Here is a 19286-nt window from a genome sequence, read left to right on the forward strand (position 1 = left end):
CATTAGGAGGTGAAAGCTGCGAGCCATTTTACTAAGGACCCAACAATGCTAGTGATTGAAACCTATTGATGGGCTTCTGTGCTAGAGAAGCAGCCCCCAAAGTCACTTGGAGATATTTGGATAAAGCCAGGTCATTTCCAAATGATAACCTCTCAAATGCAAAGTGATAGACCCCTTGATTACAAGTTGTGAATTTCACTAATGAATTCTTGCCAAACTGGGCCTTGGTCCAATCTCTCCCTCTAGAACTAGAAACCTGAACAATTCATTGGTCGTGGACAATCTGACATAACCCAATTGGTCTGGGAAGACTTCTTACTCAATTTGTCCCTGACAGGGAGAAGGGCATGAAGGAAAGATGTGAAGCTTCTGGAGAAGCTAGTTTTGTTTAAAACGTGGCCACAGATAATGTCCCAGGTACGTAATTGATATGAGTCCCTTGAAAACCCTGTTTTGAGATCCGTTAAACATTCAAACTATCACGTTTGGTTGTGTTTCACTACATACAAGTGTCTTTTCTTTAGTTCATCCCCATGATACTGAGAAAGAGAGGCATAGACTGAGAAGACAGACCAAAACAGATCTTTACCAGAAACTCACATAACAAGTGTTTCTGAAGAAAGACATCTAGTTCATTTTCCTGATTCTAGGCAAAATATTCATTGAGAGTTTAATCCAATGGGTGCCAGCATTCTACTTTTCTCCCAGTAGCCCTCCATTGACCATGACCCATAGAAAAATAATCAGTCTTAGCTTACATGCCAATAGATTGCAGCAAATAGGGTCTACCTATCAGATTTGAAAGCTAAATTCTGGTTGCCATTCCAGGGTACACGCCACTCTTTTCAGCTTTCATCCACTTCTCTGCATTTCCAGCAGCAGTGCTAGACAGCACATGCTAGCAGAGTCAGTCTCTCCCTCTCATTTTTTTAAAAAAAATGTAATGGATGCTATTGTCTTAGATCTGTATTTTGAGAAATATTTGCTTCAAAGCCAGATGAAATTGAGCTTTAAGGTGAATCTAGCACTTGGACCACCCTTTGCCACCTCTGACCAATAGGGATTTGCCTCATGTGCCAAGGGCCAAATGTTTTACCGCTCTCTAGAAAGTCAAAAGAGAATAGATTTCAATTGTTCTCTGTAAAAGAAATCTGCCCCCACCCTGTTCCACCAACCTCAATTCCCACCCTCATCGAATGTGTTTTAATCATTTCATATCTTTTGTGTTTCTTTTCCAATCATTTCAAATCTTTCGCATTTCTTTTCCATGGCTGTCCTACCTTTCAGAGAGTGTAGTCCTATAATCTTCTCTCCAAATGAAAGGAAACCAAATGATTTGCTCTTAGTGGGGCAGAAAGAGCAGACATATACCGTTTAACTCTGCCACTGCAGCGGCGTCTTTCTTCTTGGCAACTGTATAGCAGCATTCTTACCTTCTGGCTTTTCATTCCTGTTGCTCTTTCTGTAGCTCTGGTGTTGGACATTTGGTCATTATTTGTCAATAAGAAACACATTCATGTTATCAGGATAACACCAAAGGCAAATAACCACATCCTAATCATAGAAACTGTGTTAAGGCCACGTAGTCAATTTCAAAAAAAAAAAAAAAAAATCATTAAAATGGGTTAATTTAAAAAAATATTTTCTTTCTGGATTACAATTTTTTTTTTCCGGTGGTAGAACTTATTCTTTAACACCATCTGGTAAAATCAATGGTTTTGGTAGTCACTGGATTGGTTCAGTTCTTAAGGCAAAAAGGTCCCTTGTTTGCAGCAGCCACTTGAAAGAAAGTGAGGGTTTGCTCTTGGGAAGACCTGAGTAAGTTCAAGGAGCAACCTTAGTCACTATCAGGAAAGAAAACTGTCAGTTTCTTCATACTTCCAGGCGGCAGCACCAGCATAGAGACATGCAAACCAACGAAGAGTGTAATATACTCACCCTACGCCTTGATCCCAAACCAGTCTTGGTGACTCACAGGAACTTCTTCTAAGACTCAGGAAGTGCCATCCATCTGTAATGATTCTTGACTACACACATAACAGTGTCAATAGAGAGTCACTGGGGTTCCAGCTTAACCCTGGATATCCAAAATGTCTCCCTTTAGGGATGGCTCCTGCCAATCAAACGTCCATCTTATTGCAGGTAAAAGGCAGAGGCAGATTCACATCCATGACCCAAGGCCCAAGAATGTCAAACAATTCTGGGTGTGGAAGAGAAGTGGTTAAGAGATGGTGGCATAGGAGAGGAGAATTGTAGACAAACATGGAAGAAGAAATACACACAAAGCTGAGGATCTCATTTATGCATATAGGAAACACAGTATCACCTCACTTATCATGTACTACTAAAGAGAAGCCGAGGGCATTGGGAAATCTACTGTCCTAAAGTACAACTTTTTACTATCTCTGAATAGGAGACTTGCTAAGCAAATACATGGTTATGAGACAAAAAAAAAAAAAAAAAGATTGTGATAGGAGGAATATCTTTGAATTTCTTAAGAGAACAAACTCTTTTTAAGTACTTTAAAAAGCACCCATGTGAAAGGAGATATAACTAATTTTAATTGCAAGTCATTTTTGGAATTTATTAAAACAAGTTCTCTAACTTCTTTACTAGCATCCCATTGGTTAGTTTATTCTAGTCCCGATATATTTGTGAAGAAAATAAACTGCATTTCTCTATTAATACTCTATAAATCATAATGATCAGGTTAGAAAGATGCTCTGGAGAGGAAATGGCAATCTGCTCGAGTATTTTTGCCTGGAAAATTCTAAGGACAGAGGAGCCTGGTGGGCTACAGTTCATGGGGTCACATAATGCTTGGTTGCTCAGTTGTGTCCAACTCTTTGTTGTGACTTAATGGAAGTTTAAGTTCATATCCCATCTTCATCCTTACTTGCCTATATGCCTTACAAGTTAAGGCAACTCTCACTGCAGTCAACTGCATTCTAAACCATTCTAAATGAATGGTTTCATTTAAACATTCTGTTCCAGTGTTCCCCAAAGCACACAAAATATGCTGATTTTTGTCTTGGAAAATATGGACATTGGAAGTTGATTTAAATCCCTGGATAGAACTAAAACCAGGACACTTCTAGGGTGAAGTGGGGTACAGTTTATAATGCCTCGTCAAGATCACATATAGATTGTTTCATTGACCAGACCGCATCTAGTAAAATAAGGTTATGTGGGAAAGCTAGGCTGAGTGCCCTTCACCCAAGATTAAGGGAATGAAACAGCGTGGGTGCAGGCATCAGAAGAATTTGAAAGTTTGCAGGGACAACCAGCTGAGGAGGGAGGTTGATGTGGTAATTCAGCAGCTAAAATCCCCATTCTGCTGTGATTTATAGCAATAGACTTTCAGTGGCTGTGTCACAAACCCCTGGTGATGGGGGGTTATCGCTGAAACAACCCACTGGCTCCTAATTACTGCATTTGCACACACAATGTAATAAAGCGCTAACACAAAAGGGTGATTTGCAGGTTAAAAATTCCCAAACCACAGTTCTAATTTCCATGATCCTTGCCTGTACATTTATAGTTCATCAAGAAAGGATTGAGTCTGATTTGTTTCCACACTATTAGCCCAGGTTTAGGAAACTGGTAAACCCAAGCAGTATTTTAGTTCTAACCTGTAGATCTGGTGCAGAGGCTAACTGGTGACTGACCTTATTTTAATTTCTTGTATTTAGGGAATTTAAAAAAATCTATTTCATCAGCCTAACTGTGTGTACATTTAAAACAGCCTGATCACTGCTTCTTTATTCCATAAATAGTAACTTTTAGAGAATAGGCTTAGAATGTGTTATGTCTCATATCAGAGGGGAAAAGTCAAGAATTTAACATAATTGCCCATTTATCATTATTTAACGTTGTGGGAGAGAGATAATATATGTTTTTTTTTCCCTCTCCTGGTTTCAGAGATAATAGTTGTAAAAGTGTTTTTGAAAAAGTAAAAGCACTTATAAATGTCAGGCTTTGTGATTATTGTCATTTTTAATAATCAGTACTGAGGGCTGGAATGGCTTAAATATGCTATTTGCCTTGTAACAAAGGTAGTTGAGAATGAACTTGATTTTTATGGAAATAGATCATATGTAATCATATTTGCATTGCTCATTGGATGGGTAGATGTGATAAATTGCTGTCTGCAATATTATCACAAGAGGTGACCCTGAAAGTCAGCAGAGATTTGTGACAGCATTAGCTGTGTGACCTTCTCAAAGTCACCACCATCTCTGGGTCTCACTTTCTCTATGAAATGATGGTGTATTTGTCAATTGTCATGTTAACTGGGGATGGAATACAATAAAGAAATGTAATTCTCAAGCCATTTTACTAATACAGTTAAAACTCACTGATTTGAACAGAGGAGAAGGATTGTCTGAAGGAGAAAGTCCTGAATTACACAATAGGTTTGAAGAATGACAGTTTCATTTCTTAAAATCTATTTTGTAATTCAAACTCTCTATAAAACATTGCTATAGTGAAGGTCCTCGTGAGAACTACTTTAGCAGATAAATTTGTAATGAATATGATTATATCTCAAAAAATGCTTCCAACATTTGAAAAAGGTTTGTTCTCATAAGGAAAAATTCAACTGACAATTGAATTTTTTTTTGAAAATTTTTTTTGAAATTTTTCTTCATTTGCTTAACAAACCTCTCTTGGCCTCATCCCTGATAAAGTTAGACCGTAGATTGGTCCCTGTAGACTGGTGTCTGTCCAATTTATCACAAATTATATATTAGAGGGCTCCAAATTAATGAGGTTTCACTGCCTTTTCTACCTTCTTCTCCATTGATTTGTTTTTGGCATCACCACTAAATAGTGGTAGCACTGATTCAAGTTCATCTCTTGCCCCTTCTCTTGCTCACTCTCAGAAAACAGCAGGTAGCAAGAAGAAAGAAGTTAAAGGCAAGCTCCTTGGTCATCCAGAAATGGAATAAGCAATCATTGGATACGCAGCACTGATCACACTATTATCCATAGTTGAGAAAGGGTTGACTTATTTCAAAAAGTTGTCTGGAGGAATGAGCAAAGGAAGTGATTTGAAAGATGAGTGGCTGGTAGCACTATGGTCAAAGAAGTTGGCAACATTTAGCATCTACTGAAATATTTTTCTATTTGCACGCCAAAAATCAGATAATCTGGAAATTGTGGGGCTTGGCAACAAAGTTACTTGATAATTTTGCAGCAGTATCAGCTGAGGCAATATCTGGGTGAAAAGTAAAAATTCAGCCAGATGCGTGCAGATCTTTTTGTTTATGTAACATCAAACATCTGGTTATTTGAAAACTTCTGGGCACTTGGCATCATGTGGATGTTTAGAGTCATCTTGATACAGTCCATGGCGCCTTTGTAACCATGCTGAGTATGAAGGATGAATTCGTGACAGCCATGTATCCAATCCAGCTCAATTTTCACTCTGCAACTCACTTGAACGGTATAATTACGTTCTCCGTGGCCTGATAATAATATGAGAAAAAAGACCAGGAAGAAAGTGCTAAGTACTCTAGGCATCAGGTGAGCCATTGCCAAACTCAAATGAGCCAAGTCAATGGCGTTAGTTCACAATGGTAGGAAAGGAAGTTAGCGCTTTTTGATACATAGTAAAACCTTGATTAATTGGAATCCATAAGGGATGAATGGAATTTTCAATAAGAATACTCATTTTGTTTCATTCTTGGCTAATAGTACTTTTTTTCCCCCTCAAAGTGCTTGTATCCACTTTCTCGCCTCAGGCAAGCAGCCTCTAATGTTTGAGGGTCAATCCAGATGGAGAGAAGATATAGGAGACTGAGCTGAGCGTGACCCAACCACAGGTCATCTCTTGGCAAGTGATTAAAAAAAAATCAATTCCTTGCAGTCTTCTTTTTTGGTACTATTGCTGCTTTCTCCTCAATGTGGAACTGTGAGGGGGGACAATTCAGTGAGCTGGGGTACTGGTTAGGTGAGTTCTGGTTAATCAAGGTTTTACCTTGCCCATGCTTGGTAAGATTATTTCCTGAAGAAAGTTGTTTTTAAATTTATTTCTTGGAAAGTGCTCTGTGTTTCCAAACCCCGTATTATACTGCAGACTGGCAAACTAACTTTTCCGTCAGCATCCTGAGGAGTGGAGAGAGAAAGAGAGGAGCAGAGGTGTAACCATTGTCTCTGAAGGAGAAATGTTTTGGCTCCCCTGTCGGTCTGTGACTAGGAAACACTATTCTTCACCTTAAGATGCCCATGGTATCTTGGTTGTACAAGAGTCGATCTTATATGCTTCAATATCATTCTCAGGCCCTTTAGGCCATGGAGGATTCTGTTTTCAGGTCCTCTCCTGTACTTACCCAACATGTCTTCCACCATTGTATTGTGGCTTCTGAGCTTGCCCCTATTTCTTGTTGCTTGGTTGAAGGCTATTCATTTGTTCTAGACCAAAGAACATTAAGGAGCCAAAGGAATGCCAAGTAAGATGGATTTTCTCACGACGGCAGCCTGGATAACAATTAGACCTACCTGAACCAAGAACACGGCTAAGGAGAAGCCAAATCAGGGATTTATACACAAAAGAGTATCAGTCAGGCGACGCGCTTGTTTAAATATACCGAATACACTGGCAAAGTCTATATATGTGGTGGCCTATTGAAGAAAGACCCCATTTAACTTGAAACCGAACTTGTTCTTTGGCTTTCAAGTTGAGTGGGGCCAGCTTAAATCGGCTATCACATATTGAGAACATCTCACCACTCATACACATGATTGAAGAAGCCAACTCTAATCAGGCAATCAACCACTGAGCAACCGTCACGCCTGAGGGGGGAAAAAAAGGCTGTTACCTGACTTTTCAGTAGATAGATTTGATTTCTCACAGCACTCATCTGAGGCGGGTGGGGACAGTCTTAAGGAAAGCCTCAGGCTTGTGAAAGCCTAGGGTGTTGAGACCTGCACACTGGCCTTCTAAAGGCAGGCGGTCTGGCCTGTGAGGGGACGGGCAGGGTGTGGACGGGGAGCCTCTGTCTGGGAGTTTAAGAAGGGACCCAAGTTAGATCAAAAGTGCGGGCGGTGCCCTGAAGTCTTTCTAGTTTCCAAAGCTGCCAGGCAGGGGAATAACCTGGTCATTCCACTTTCTGTGTGAGTCTTGTGCTCTTTCCTCAATAAGAAGCTAACAGTCTTGCCGATTACTCGTCACTAAGGGTACCCGGTTGTGGTGACATTGAGGCTGACCTTGGAGTCACCGCCCCCGCTGCCGCACTCTCCTTTGTCGTACCACCATTTGTTTTTCAATTTGTCCAAGAGGCCTTGCTCATTCAGTTTTAATACTGCCAGGTTAACAGCATTTCTTGAAACGATAAAACAATAACTTGTAAGAAAATGCACAAATGCTTAGGAAATCGTTAACGTATAAAAAGGAGCACAAGAGGACAAATTGGCTAAATTTCACAGAACGTGGAGCTATAAAAATGTCTGTACAGCAAATACAGGGTTAAATATTGGAAGGTGGCATATGGAGGATAACATTTGCTCAAAAACTGAAGTGTGCGGGATGGGGAAATTGTCTTTGAGAAAAAAAGTAACAAGAACACCACATCCATGCAATTAACATTCGTCACATATGGCACCATAACTTGGCTTTTACCATTTAAATTGAAAAAGCCGTTGAACTGTAAAATTAAAACAGCAACAAACAGTCAGAGAGGACCACACAGAGAGAGAACATTAAAAAGAAATGGATGCATTAAATAGATGAAACCATAATTTACCGTCTTATTTAACTCCATGGAATAGTGTAGGTTTTAAACTTTTAAAAGTTACCTCAAAATCCACAAGAAAGAAAACGACAACAAAATGCATCAGGGTAGGTGGAATACTATAACAGCACGGACATTGTTATATTATTCCACCCACCTTAATGCTGAGCCTTTAGGGGTTGCCACACCATAGCCTTTGGAATCCAGATTTCCACCAACTTTCATCGTATCACACGGTTTTCTCTGCTCAATGTACTCATTCATGGTTGACTCCAGCAGGAAGGCGAACTTTCCCTTGGACTTCCGCACTCGGGCCACCCCGTCTGCTGTTGTTTTGGTGAACACAGATGGCTCTGCTGATTTCATGTAAGACCACATTTTTTCATAGACAGCAATTTTGGATCTCTGCAACAGAGATAAGAATTCTTAGAACTACCAGATCTTAAAACTGGAAGAGGCCTCAGTGCAGTGGTTTGCCAAAATGTTTTGATGGCCATCTATGGAAAGATAAGCAGGTTATGCTGCAACCCAGTAAGTACATTCATACATATATAAACATGGTTCCAGAATAGGTTTTTCCAAAATCACGCTCATCTTTGCTGTGTGTGCTGCTGTCTGATATTTTCTATTCTGTTTGAATTCACTTAGAAAAATGTTGGTCAGGGCCCACTAAATAGATTTTATGGCTCCAATAACGGCTTGCAATCTACTTGGAAAAACACTCTCTTAGTCCCATCTTCGTCTCAATTCAGAAATCACCCTACAGTATACTGCTAGGTAATTACCCTTTACCTGCCTGAAAAAAAGAGGCCATTGGAAGGGAGTGTACAATCATTTTTGTTAGCCTACTCCAGCATGGGGCATTAAGTATTGTAAGAAAGTACTTCCTTATTCTGAGCTGCAATTTGTTTCTCTAAGACTCCCACCCTTGACTACTATCCTCTAGAGCTATGCAAAGCAATTCTGTTCCTTCTTCTACATGATGGTCCTTCAGATAGTGCAAGGTTGTTATTATGGCCCCTCTGCATCAGTTAAACTCCACTGATATCTAATATTGTTCCCAGAACCCTCACAATTTTGATCTTTCTCCCATTGGATTCTAGCCAGTGAGTTGGAATGTCTAGAAATCAAATATATATGACAAGGACAGAGTGAAGAGAAAAACTGCTTCCTGTCATTGAAGCATTATTTTCTATCAACACCATTTGAGCTTTAAAAAATTTTATTTAGTCCTTCATCCATCCTTTCAACAAACACTCATTGGGGACCTGCTGTATACAAAGCACTCTACTGGGGCTGTGAAGAATTTGAGAATCCCTCCCTCAACCCAGGTTGAGGTCAACCCCTTCCCCAAACTGTTAGTTCTTTCTACCATGCCAAGTTTCCCTCATCTTTAGCTTTTTGAAATTAATTCCATTAAAATTTCATCTTAATTCAGGTGGTCCTTAGAACATGGACTAACTACTTACAGCTCTACATTAAGCATTCTGGAGAATATAAAGGAAGCATGGTGTCAGTGACCCCATAACTTACAATTGAGTTGGGAGCTAGATCCTGAGACATGAAAACACTTAGAGAAACATTCAAAAGAATCTTTGACCAGAAGTGAGATAACATGGTAGAAACTATAAACATATGCCATGTTTTCAAGTGTGCTTTTATGGGGTTTTCTGGCCCCTACCTCAGCTTTTTGGATTGCTTATTTAGCTTCTCCTCTTTGGACTTTGGCCAGTTGCACTGTATCTTTCCTGAGGCTTGCTTGGATCTGCTCAAAGAATTCCAAAATTATTTGAACTCCCAGAACTATCACCATGGAATAAAGCATTGTGTTTATGGCAATCAGATCTTCATTGAGGCCCTCACTGAGTCACTGAAACTATTCATTGAGATGAAATATGCTTGCTTTGCATAAAGAATAGGAAAAATACTCAATGTGGCTGAAGTGGGATGAACAAAAGGCAGAATGGTAGGAAAAGAGCTTAGAAGGATAATCAGAAGTCAGATCTTGTAGAGAGCCCTGTGGGTCATGGTAAAAAGTTTGGATTTGTTCTACATGTGATAGGATACTATTGGAGGATTCTGAGGAGGGATGTGATAAGATCAGATTTAAAATGTTAAAGCAGTACTCTGGCTGCTGTATGGAGACTAGACTATGAGCTGGACCAGAATGGAAGCAAGGAGATAAATTAGGAGGCTTTTCTAATGATCCAGTGGAGGGATAGTTGTGACTTGGACAAGGCCGGGAACAGTGGAGGTAGACATGTTTGGAAAGACAGCAAACAAGGCTTGCTGAGGAACATCTTCACCTGACGGGCCTAGAGACACTTTCAGATTAAATATTTCCAAACTGCACCTAGTCTTCCTTGTACAGCCTGGCTTTCCTAAATTCATCAGCAAACTTCTTAACATCCAAGCTAGAAGGTTTGGTTTTTATTCCTTTGTCAGCCTCTCATTATGCCATGTTTATTCTAACAGAAATGCCTGTAGGATCTGTCCTTCTGTCTCCTTTTCCTTCTCATTAGCTTTGCTCTGGGGCAAGCTCTCCTCAGTTTTTGGTCTAGACTACATGGCCTCCTAACTGGTCTCCCAAGTCTCATCTTCTCTTCCATTTATCCTCCAGTGATCCTTCCAAAATATAAATCTGATCAAGTTACTTCATTCTTTAAAAGTCTCCGATAGTTCCCTAATACCTGAGGCCAAAATCCAAACTCTAACGTATGATATTCAAGAGTTTTTATGATCTTGACTACTCTCCTAGGAGCTGGTCACAATGGACTTCTCACTCTTCACTGAAATATGCCACACATTTGCATATCTTCTGCCTCTGGTTATGCTTTGGCTTCTGCCTGATTAGCTCTATTCATCCTACAAGATACAGACTGAATAGCATATCTTCTGTGAAATTGTTCTTGACTCTCCTCTGTTCCCACAGAAGTGATTCCTCAGCTGTTTTCCCATTCTAATGATCCAGAGGAGGGATAGTTGTGACTTGGATGAGGCTAGGCTCATATGTTTGCTATAGAGCTTTTACTAAATTGCATTAAGGTGAATTGGCTATGGTCTGTCTTCCCCGTGTTGCTGGGTGATGTTGATGACAAGTCCATGTCTGGTTCATTTTGGTAGCCCTGTTGGCTGCTACTGCTGCTAAGTCGCTTCAGTCGTGTCTGACTCTTAGCGACCCCATGGACTGCAGCCTACCAAGCTCCTCTGCCCGTGGGATTTTCCAGGCAAGAGTACTAGAGTGGGGTGCCATTGCCTTCTCCGAGCCCTGTTGGAGGCCAGCACAATGTCTGATGCATGGTAGGCACTCAAGATATATTTAACAACTGAACCTTAGGCCTGATCAGAGTGAAAACCAGATTCTTGGTCAAAGATGCCAGAATGTTGGTGAATATGACTACCAACACTAATTTTACAGCACTGTAGAACTCTAGAGCTGAAGTTACTCTAAAGATCTTTGGATCTTTCTCAACCAAACCATTCAGGATATATGTTTTATAATCTGCAGTTTGTCATTTGTTTTTTTGTCCCTTAGCTTGCCTTTGATGTCCACACCAAGAACTTTCCTCCTAATAATTGAGACCTTCTAAAATTGAAATCCCATCCATTGACATTTATGCTCATTTCACATCACATTATCCTCATTGTACATATGAAACAATTTCTAAGCATCATAATGAAATATTCTCAATGGCTTTATTTTATTTCAGTGGGAATTTCCTAGACAATTGCCCAAACACTTTTTAAAAGTAGTAAATAATTCAGATACACAGAAAGATATAAAAAATTCTGTAAGAACACCTGTGTACCTGACACAAAACTTAAGAAGTAAAATATTATGAAGTTAGTTGAAATCTGCCTATGTATCCCTCCCTAACTGCACAGGCCAAAATAACCTCTATATTGAATCTTGTCTTTATCATTCTCTTGCATCTCTTTATACTTTTTCTCCTTTGTAATGGCTGCATAGTGTTTTAATCTATGAATACGTCATGCTTTATTTACCTAATCCCCTACTGAAGGACTCTTAAGCCAGTTCCAGTTTTTTGCTATTCCAGACAACACTGTGGTGGGTATGTATCTTTGTTCACTTACAAAGAAGTATTTTGTATTGGCCCAATCAAATCTGAATAAAAGGGAGAGGGGTTAGAACAATTAGTCTCTTTTATTTTTATTGGAGTATAGTTGCTTTACAATGATCTGTTAGTTTCTGCTGTACAGCAAAGTCAATCAGCTACACATATATGCATATATAGTGGTATAGAATCTGCCTGCCAGTGCAAGAGATGCAACAGACGTGGGTTCAATCCCTGTGTGGGGAAGACCCTCTGGAGAAGGAAATGGCAACCTACTCCAGTATTCTTGCCTGGATAATACCATGGACAGAGGAACCTGGTGGGCTACAGTCCATGGGGTCACAGTCAGACATGACCGAGCAGCTAAGCATGCATGCATACATATATCTCCTCTTTTTTGGATTTCTTTCCCATTTAGGTCACCACAGAGCACTGAGTAGAGTTTCCTGAGCTTGTATAGTAGGCTCTCATTAGTTATCTATTTTATGCATAGTTTCAATAGTATATATGTGTCAATCCCAATCTCCTTACACAATTTGCAAATAGTCCATCATTTCCCAAGATAAATGTTTAAGCCAAGGGCAAAGGGGTCCATGAATTTTGATCTGAGTGTACTCTAACTTGGACTCATTTACTTCATCATTTACTCGAGCTCTTTGATTGTTGATATAGGTTAAAAGGTGTATTCTCTTTGTAATGAGGCATTTTTAGGGGAATAAACGGCAGTGCTTGAAGTGGGTACTTTAAACATGTGTGGTGTACATGCAATGGATATTAATGAATGCAGTAAATGAAAAGTTAGTGGCAGGAATGATTGGGTCCTGGTTGATGACGTAATTCTTAAGGTTGGAAAGGTGGGAAAGAAATGGCTATCAGTGAGAAAACTTAAGCTGAAATGTTTCTTTTCCTAACATAGTATTATGTGACAGTACAACAGTGAGAACAAAAAGAAAAAAGAAATCACTAGCTGTTTTTGGTAATCTGTCTTATTTTGGCTGAAATATTGAAAACAATAGAAGGGATTGGATCTGAGCTCAATCATCTGGGAGAAATTTTTAAAATGACGGGCCGGATGTATAACAGCAAGTTCATTTTTTTTCCTCCAGCATGCCACAATTCATTTTTATAACCACAGAGCACCATTTTGAGCTTAAGTAGGAATAAACAATGGTTTTGTAAAGAAAAGAAATTCTCTTAGAACTGCTAGATAATTAGCAAATGAAATTCAAATGGAGAAATACATGAATGAGGGAGAAACGGATTAATCCAGAACAGTAGATAAAGTAATGCTGTAGAAATCATGGATTCCATAGTCACTGTTCCAGCTGTTTGTGACAGATCATGAAGGTCAGTGATATGGAGACATTTGCTCTTTTGCTGAGGTGAGAATGTAAAGGGGCCCCATGAGGCAGGTGTGTGGAAGTGATTACTGAGGGTGCTCAGTCCACCAAGCAGCCCTTGGCTCTTTGCAATGGTGTTGGTTGCTCCTTGCCTCTGTGCATATAAGTGTCCCTCTTGTAGACCCAGGTGAATACAAGGTAACTGTATAGTGCAGTGGTTGAGAGTATGGAGTCACACTGCTTGTGTCAGAATTCCATTCACCTAGTGGATAAATGTGGAGAAGGCGATGGCACCCCACTCCAGTACTCTTGCCTGGAAAATCCCATGGACAGAGGAGCCTGGTAGGCTGCAGTCCATGGGGTCACTAAGAGTCGGACACAGCTGAATGACTTTACTTTCACTTTTCACTTTCATGGATTGGAGAAGGAAATGGCAACCCACTCCAGTGAGTGTTCTTGCCTGGAGAATCCCAGGGACGGGGGAGCCTGGTGGGCTGCCGTCTATGGGGTCGCATAGAGTTGGACATGACTGAAGCGACTTAGCAGCAGCAGCAGCAGTGGATAAATGATTTGATCCCTATGTGTCTCAACTTTCTCTTCTGTAAAATGGGATGATTTTTTAAAAATGCACACTTCAAAGTTTATTGGGAGAAATAACATGAGTTAATAACATGCATCTCACTTAGAACAGTGCCGGACACACAGGAAGTGATTAAAAAAATGACTTAGTTTTATAGTACAGAAAGCATCATTTGTTTCAGTGGCAGAATTTAATATTACTCAGTCCCATATTTACAGAATCATGACTTCATTTTATAGAGGAAATTATATGCTCAAGTATTATTCACGTTTGGATCTCTAAACATACTCCTGGTAAATGCCCATGGTCTGCCATCAACAAGAATCATTATCATTTGATTTGGATTTAAAAAATTTTGTTGGTGGAGGAAAAATGGGCAGGATGGCAGATTTCCTTTTAAATTTATGTTTTGTGGTTTAATTGAGGTTCATACATTAAAATCCTTTTTAACCAGAACACTACTATTGGGGACACCTGGTGAATGAAACTTTCTGCTTCCCAGAGAGTTAAATTAGAATATTCACTTGGTTAATAGGACATTCAGTTGGAGTCAGTAGAGTAACAATTCTTAGAGCTGCTGCTGCTGCTGCTAAATTGCTTCAGTCATGTCCAACTCTGTGTGACCCCATAGACTGCAACCCACCAGGCTCCTCTGCCCATGGGATTTTCCAGGCAAGAGTACTGGCTTGGGGTGCCATTGCCTTCTCCAATGAATGAAAGTGAAAAGTGAAAGTGAAGTCACTCAGTTGTGTCTGACTCTTCGAGACCCCACGGACTGCAGCCTATCAGGCTCCTCTGTCCATGGGATTTTCCAGGCAAGAGTACTGGAGTGGGCTGCCATTGCCTTCTCTGAACTCTTAGAGAAGAGACCCTAAAAACCGTCTGTTTCAGCCTCTCACCCAGTGTAGCAATGGCTTCTCTGCTCAGATGCCTCTAGCAGGCAGGTACTCCCTAGGTCTCACAAGGCTCAGAAAGTAGTTCACTCAAGTGGTGGGAGAGTTCAAATTGATAGAAAATTCTTTTTGTTGGGCTGACTTCTCTCATGAGAACCTGTCTTGCCTCCAGTCCTACTTCTGTCTGTTGCTGGAATTGGGCAGTCTCTTCTGTCTGCTTCCATTTCTCTGTTGCATGTAGCAATGGTTTTTACGGCTTTGTAACGGTCATCCCCAGTGGACTCTGAGCTTCTTCAGAGTCAGGATGACATCTTTTTTTGTTTCTGTATCCCCAGTGTCTAGCATTATGCCTGGCATGTAGGAAACTCTCGCTACTTATCTGTGGAATAAATGAATGTTACAATTATAGTTCTACCCACTGGTCCTAATTCTGCCCTCTAAAGTGATACTGAATAAATATGCTCTCTTTTTCTCAGGCTGTACAGATTGAAGACTATCACCATCTTGTCACTTTTTAGTTGTCTCTTTTGTAAGCTAAATATTTTAAGGGGCTTCATCTGTTACTTGGATGATGTGAATTCCAGTCATCCCCTTCCCCTTCTGGTCACCATCTCCCAGATATATATTTTTTAATATTTCAAAGTCCCTCCTAAAACGTGGCCCCCAGAATTGACCACAATAGGCTTGATAGAGTGGGACTAACACAAAGGACAGTGAGACCATTTCTCCTTATGATCTGGACATGAGCATCATTTTTCACTTTGACAGGATTCAACAAGCATATTTAGTTAGATTGATAGTTGAGAATTAACTGTATTCACAAAACAGACCAATAAATTGAAAACATAATTGTCAACAGAGGCATAATCTGCTAATTCACTTTATGGTATTAATTTACTGTCAGCTTGCAGGCAAAGTATTACATAATTTGTGAAGATAGTACTGGTGTTTGTGACATGCTCCAAATGTCTACAGTGTGTTCTGTGTGAATAATTTGAGCAGGCAGAATGAAAGGTAAGGGGAAGATGGTTTTAGGTACTTCGTGCCCCATTGTTTCTCATAGGGGAATGGTCTAACTTTATGTATTTATTAGGGCTTCCCTTGTAGCTCAGTTGGTAAAGAGTCTACCTGCAATGCAGGAGACCTGGGTTCGATCCCTGGGTTGGGAAGATCCCCTGTAGAAGGAAATGGCTACCTACTCCAGGGTTCTTGCCTGGAGAATCCCAAGGACAGAGGAGCCTGGCAGGCTACAGTCCACGGGGTTGCAAGAGTCGGGCATGACTTAGTGACTAAACCACCACCGTCATGTATTTATTAACTTTCATGGCCATTGTGGCTGTCAAGCCTATATTGTCCGTTTCCACACTGTATGTATAAGACTTGGATGGACATGTTAAAGAGAAGCTAGACTTGGCTTTGGAGTCTCAGCTTGTTTCCCCTGATTTCACTGTCTTCATTCCTTGTCTGCTCCCTTTGTGGTATTAGTAGTCATGGAGGCATTCACTGATATTACAAGGGCTTCTGTTACCCTTGAGAAAGGGATAATTTGTATTTGAATAGGGGATTCACATCCCCAAAAGGAGAGTGGGTTTCCTGGTATTGTATAAAGTGCCTGGTGGGGCTGGAGAAGACTAGCCCCATGAACAGGACACAAAGGAAGTGGAAAATGGTGAGAGTTTCCAACAAAAATGCCTTCCCTGACTCATTTTTGCCTTCTCTAACTTTATTGTGGGCTATTTATTGCTTAACAATGTTGTCAATTTCTTCCCTAGATGATACTGATAATTAAGAGAATATCATTAAAAATTATAATGTCCTTTATCTTCTGAATTATTTAGCCCCCTCTGACATTTCTGCTTTTAATAAAGGTTCACATGGCATTATCAGGTGGTGCAGATTTTTTTAAAAAGTGGCTCTGAGTCAGTCTGCAGAGCCTAGTTTGTATTGTATGTACTGGCCATGTCAAGAGGGCCCACAAAGGGCTTTTAGCCTACCAGCTCATTTCCATCAATCCACCTCAAAATTAGCAAGCCAGTCTGGGAAAAACTGTGTGCTCACTGTGCACATATAGTTTTCAGACAGATCCCAACCAGAATGCCACCCTGAAGGCCTTCTATATAGAAATTCAGAGATTGCCACTGGCTCAATAATTTTGCCCAGGTCACACAGTTAATGTGGAGCAAAGCTAAGACCCCACCCAAGTCTGCTGAATTAAAGACATTTCCCCTACAAACCCAGCCTCTTAAGCTCTAACACGGACTATATCCTGTCTGGTGAAAGAGAGCAACTGCAGAAACATTTCTTATTTCTTGTTCATTTTTTTAAGAAGTCGGGGCAACTTGTACATTTACTGCAGTCTCTACCTACTGAAGTACTGTAACCTGGCTACAGGGCCCTGGCGTCCACACTTCACCACATGAAGAGATCAGAGTGATTTGGGACAGAATAGGAATGCCAAAGGCATTTGACACATGTTTTACAGAAAGCAGTGGCTCTGATGAAGTGTATTTGGGAAAAGGAATCACTGAACGTTACACAATTTTCCCCTGAAGCACAGGAAGTGCTTTCCATGTTTATTTGGAGCAAGGCACACAGGAAATGATTTCATTTGTAAAGCATGACCGAAACCCCAATTTAGTTTTCCTTCTTTCCTTCACTTCAGGTCGCACCTTTCTAAACGTTCAGACAGCTTGTCAATTTCCTTTTGGCTCAGACAAGCAGTGGCTGCGTGGTGCCTGTGTTTTGGTGAAAGCAGGGGGCGGAAGGGGATGGAATACTGGTTTCTGTCTTTTGTCTCCCTCTCGGTGTGTCACGATCCTGGCTGAGTTATTTTGGGGGCTGGGCTTTTAGATAACTTTAGTGTGGGCAAGGTCACCTTTCACCTAGACATTGAGTTTTGCTTACAAACGTCAAATAGCCATTCCAAGTGCCTTTGCCTGATATTTTCACGCTGTGCTCTAAAGACCAGTGACAGGTTTCCTTCCACCTCAAGGAATATTATTTCAGACGTCTCCTTTCCAAAAGTGCAAGTGAAAACCCAGATCAGTTACTGGTCACCTTCTGAGTGTCCCTCCCTGGCATGCAAGGTCAGATTACTATTCTGACTTGTCTTTCTGCTTCTCTAGTCAGGTCAGGCTAAGAATAGTCCACCGGGTTTGAAAGTAGCATCAGGCTATATGACTTTGAAAGCCAGAGTCAACAAACTCTTGGGGAAAATGGTTCTTAGGTCCTATTGCTCTATTCTCAGGGAATAGAGGAAAGGATATAGTATCTTCTACCCCTGTGGCTATCAGCAATGATGTTGCCTCCCAGGAGACATTTGGCAATATCTGAAGACATTTTTTTTAAACTGTCATAACTTGAGGAGAGGAGGTGCTGCTATTATCTAGTGGATAGAAGCCCGGGATGCTGTCAAACATCCTGTAATACACAAGACACACCCACAACCAACAACCATCAGTGATCAGTGAACAAAGCTCTAAATGTCAGTATTGCTATGACTGAGAAACCCTGCCTTATGGGTGTCAATGGAGCTAATGTTAAGTGGAAAAAACAATAATAATTAACATTTAATTGAGCCCATCCTTTGTTCCAGGCTCTGTTTTAGGTGTTTTACATGTGTCAACCCATCTAATACTCATGACAACTCCATGAAATAGATTATATTATTATCCCATTTTCAAAGTGCAGAAACAGAGGCACAAACAAATTAAGAAACTTGCCCAAGGCCGTACAGCTAGTAGGGAGAGGAGCTGGGAACTCACTCATGTAGACTCCAGAATCTGTGCTTGCAAACACTACACTGTTTCCAGGTGAGCGATGTAGGTGGTAGTTGTCAACCGTACACTAGGGCTGGGCCAAATTCACATAAATTCTGTTTGAAATAGTATATATTTTAGTATAACTTCAAGGTGCATGGTATTTCTATTAATACCTCCCTGAAATGTGAGATAGGAGACACAGGATGTCTTGCCCTTAACCTACATGAAACCACACACACACACACACACACACACACACACACACATATTTGGCTGCACCAGCTCTTAGTTACAACATGTGGGATCTAGTTCACCAACCAGGGATTGAATCCGGGCCCCCTGCATTGGGAGCATGGAGTCTTAGCCACTGGACCATCAGGGAAGTCCCAGAAACCTCACTTTTTAAAAGACTTCAACAAATTACTTTTTCTCTCTATTTGAACAATGAGAATATATAAATATGGACTACTAGGGCTGTTATCGAGCAAGACTGAATCAGCCTTTATTGTTTCTGATACACTTCATCTTTCACTTCCCCACCCAGGCAGCCCTACCTCTTCCTCATCTACCTTACTGGGTACAAGTATGCCCTCTCGCTCCCTTACCCTACTCACAGAAAAGGATTGGAAACATTTCCACTGAGGAGTAAATGATGGAAAACAACCAAAAGTGTGATTCCCATTGCAGGAGAACTTGCATTTCAGCAAAAAGCAAAGCGTAGCTAAAAGAATGATGGCCTAAATGGTGGATGTATCAACTGGTTAAGGGAAAAGTGTGTGCCTCGTATGTTGAAAAAATTGACTATGCTAACTGTTGGGTTGGTTGAAAAGTTCATTCGAGTTTTCTGTAAGACTGTATGGATAAACCTGAATGAACTTTTTGGGCAACCCAATACAACCCCTC

General features: G+C 40.6%; 1 protein-coding gene across 2 annotated transcripts in view; it reads right to left on the reverse strand.

Annotated features, from left to right (window-relative positions):
- The window catches only part of GRIA3 (glutamate ionotropic receptor AMPA type subunit 3), a 307649-nt gene that overhangs the window by 15128 nt on the left and 273235 nt on the right, over nt 1-19286 (reverse strand). Inside the window, exons 13-14 of one of the 2 annotated variants that reach the window (XM_005889308.2) lie at nt 7891-8138; nt 7210-7324 (exon numbers count right to left, since the gene is read on the reverse strand). In XM_005889308.2, coding sequence (XP_005889370.2) covers nt 7210-7324; nt 7891-8138 — 363 coding nt within the window. The remainder of the gene's footprint in view (nt 1-7209; nt 7325-7890; nt 8139-19286) is intronic. The other variant, XM_005889307.2, reaches the window with a different exon arrangement.

Source organism: Bos mutus, chromosome X (assembly GCF_027580195.1).
Source record: "Bos mutus isolate GX-2022 chromosome X, NWIPB_WYAK_1.1, whole genome shotgun sequence".
Taxonomy (NCBI): domain Eukaryota; kingdom Metazoa; phylum Chordata; class Mammalia; order Artiodactyla; family Bovidae; genus Bos; species Bos mutus.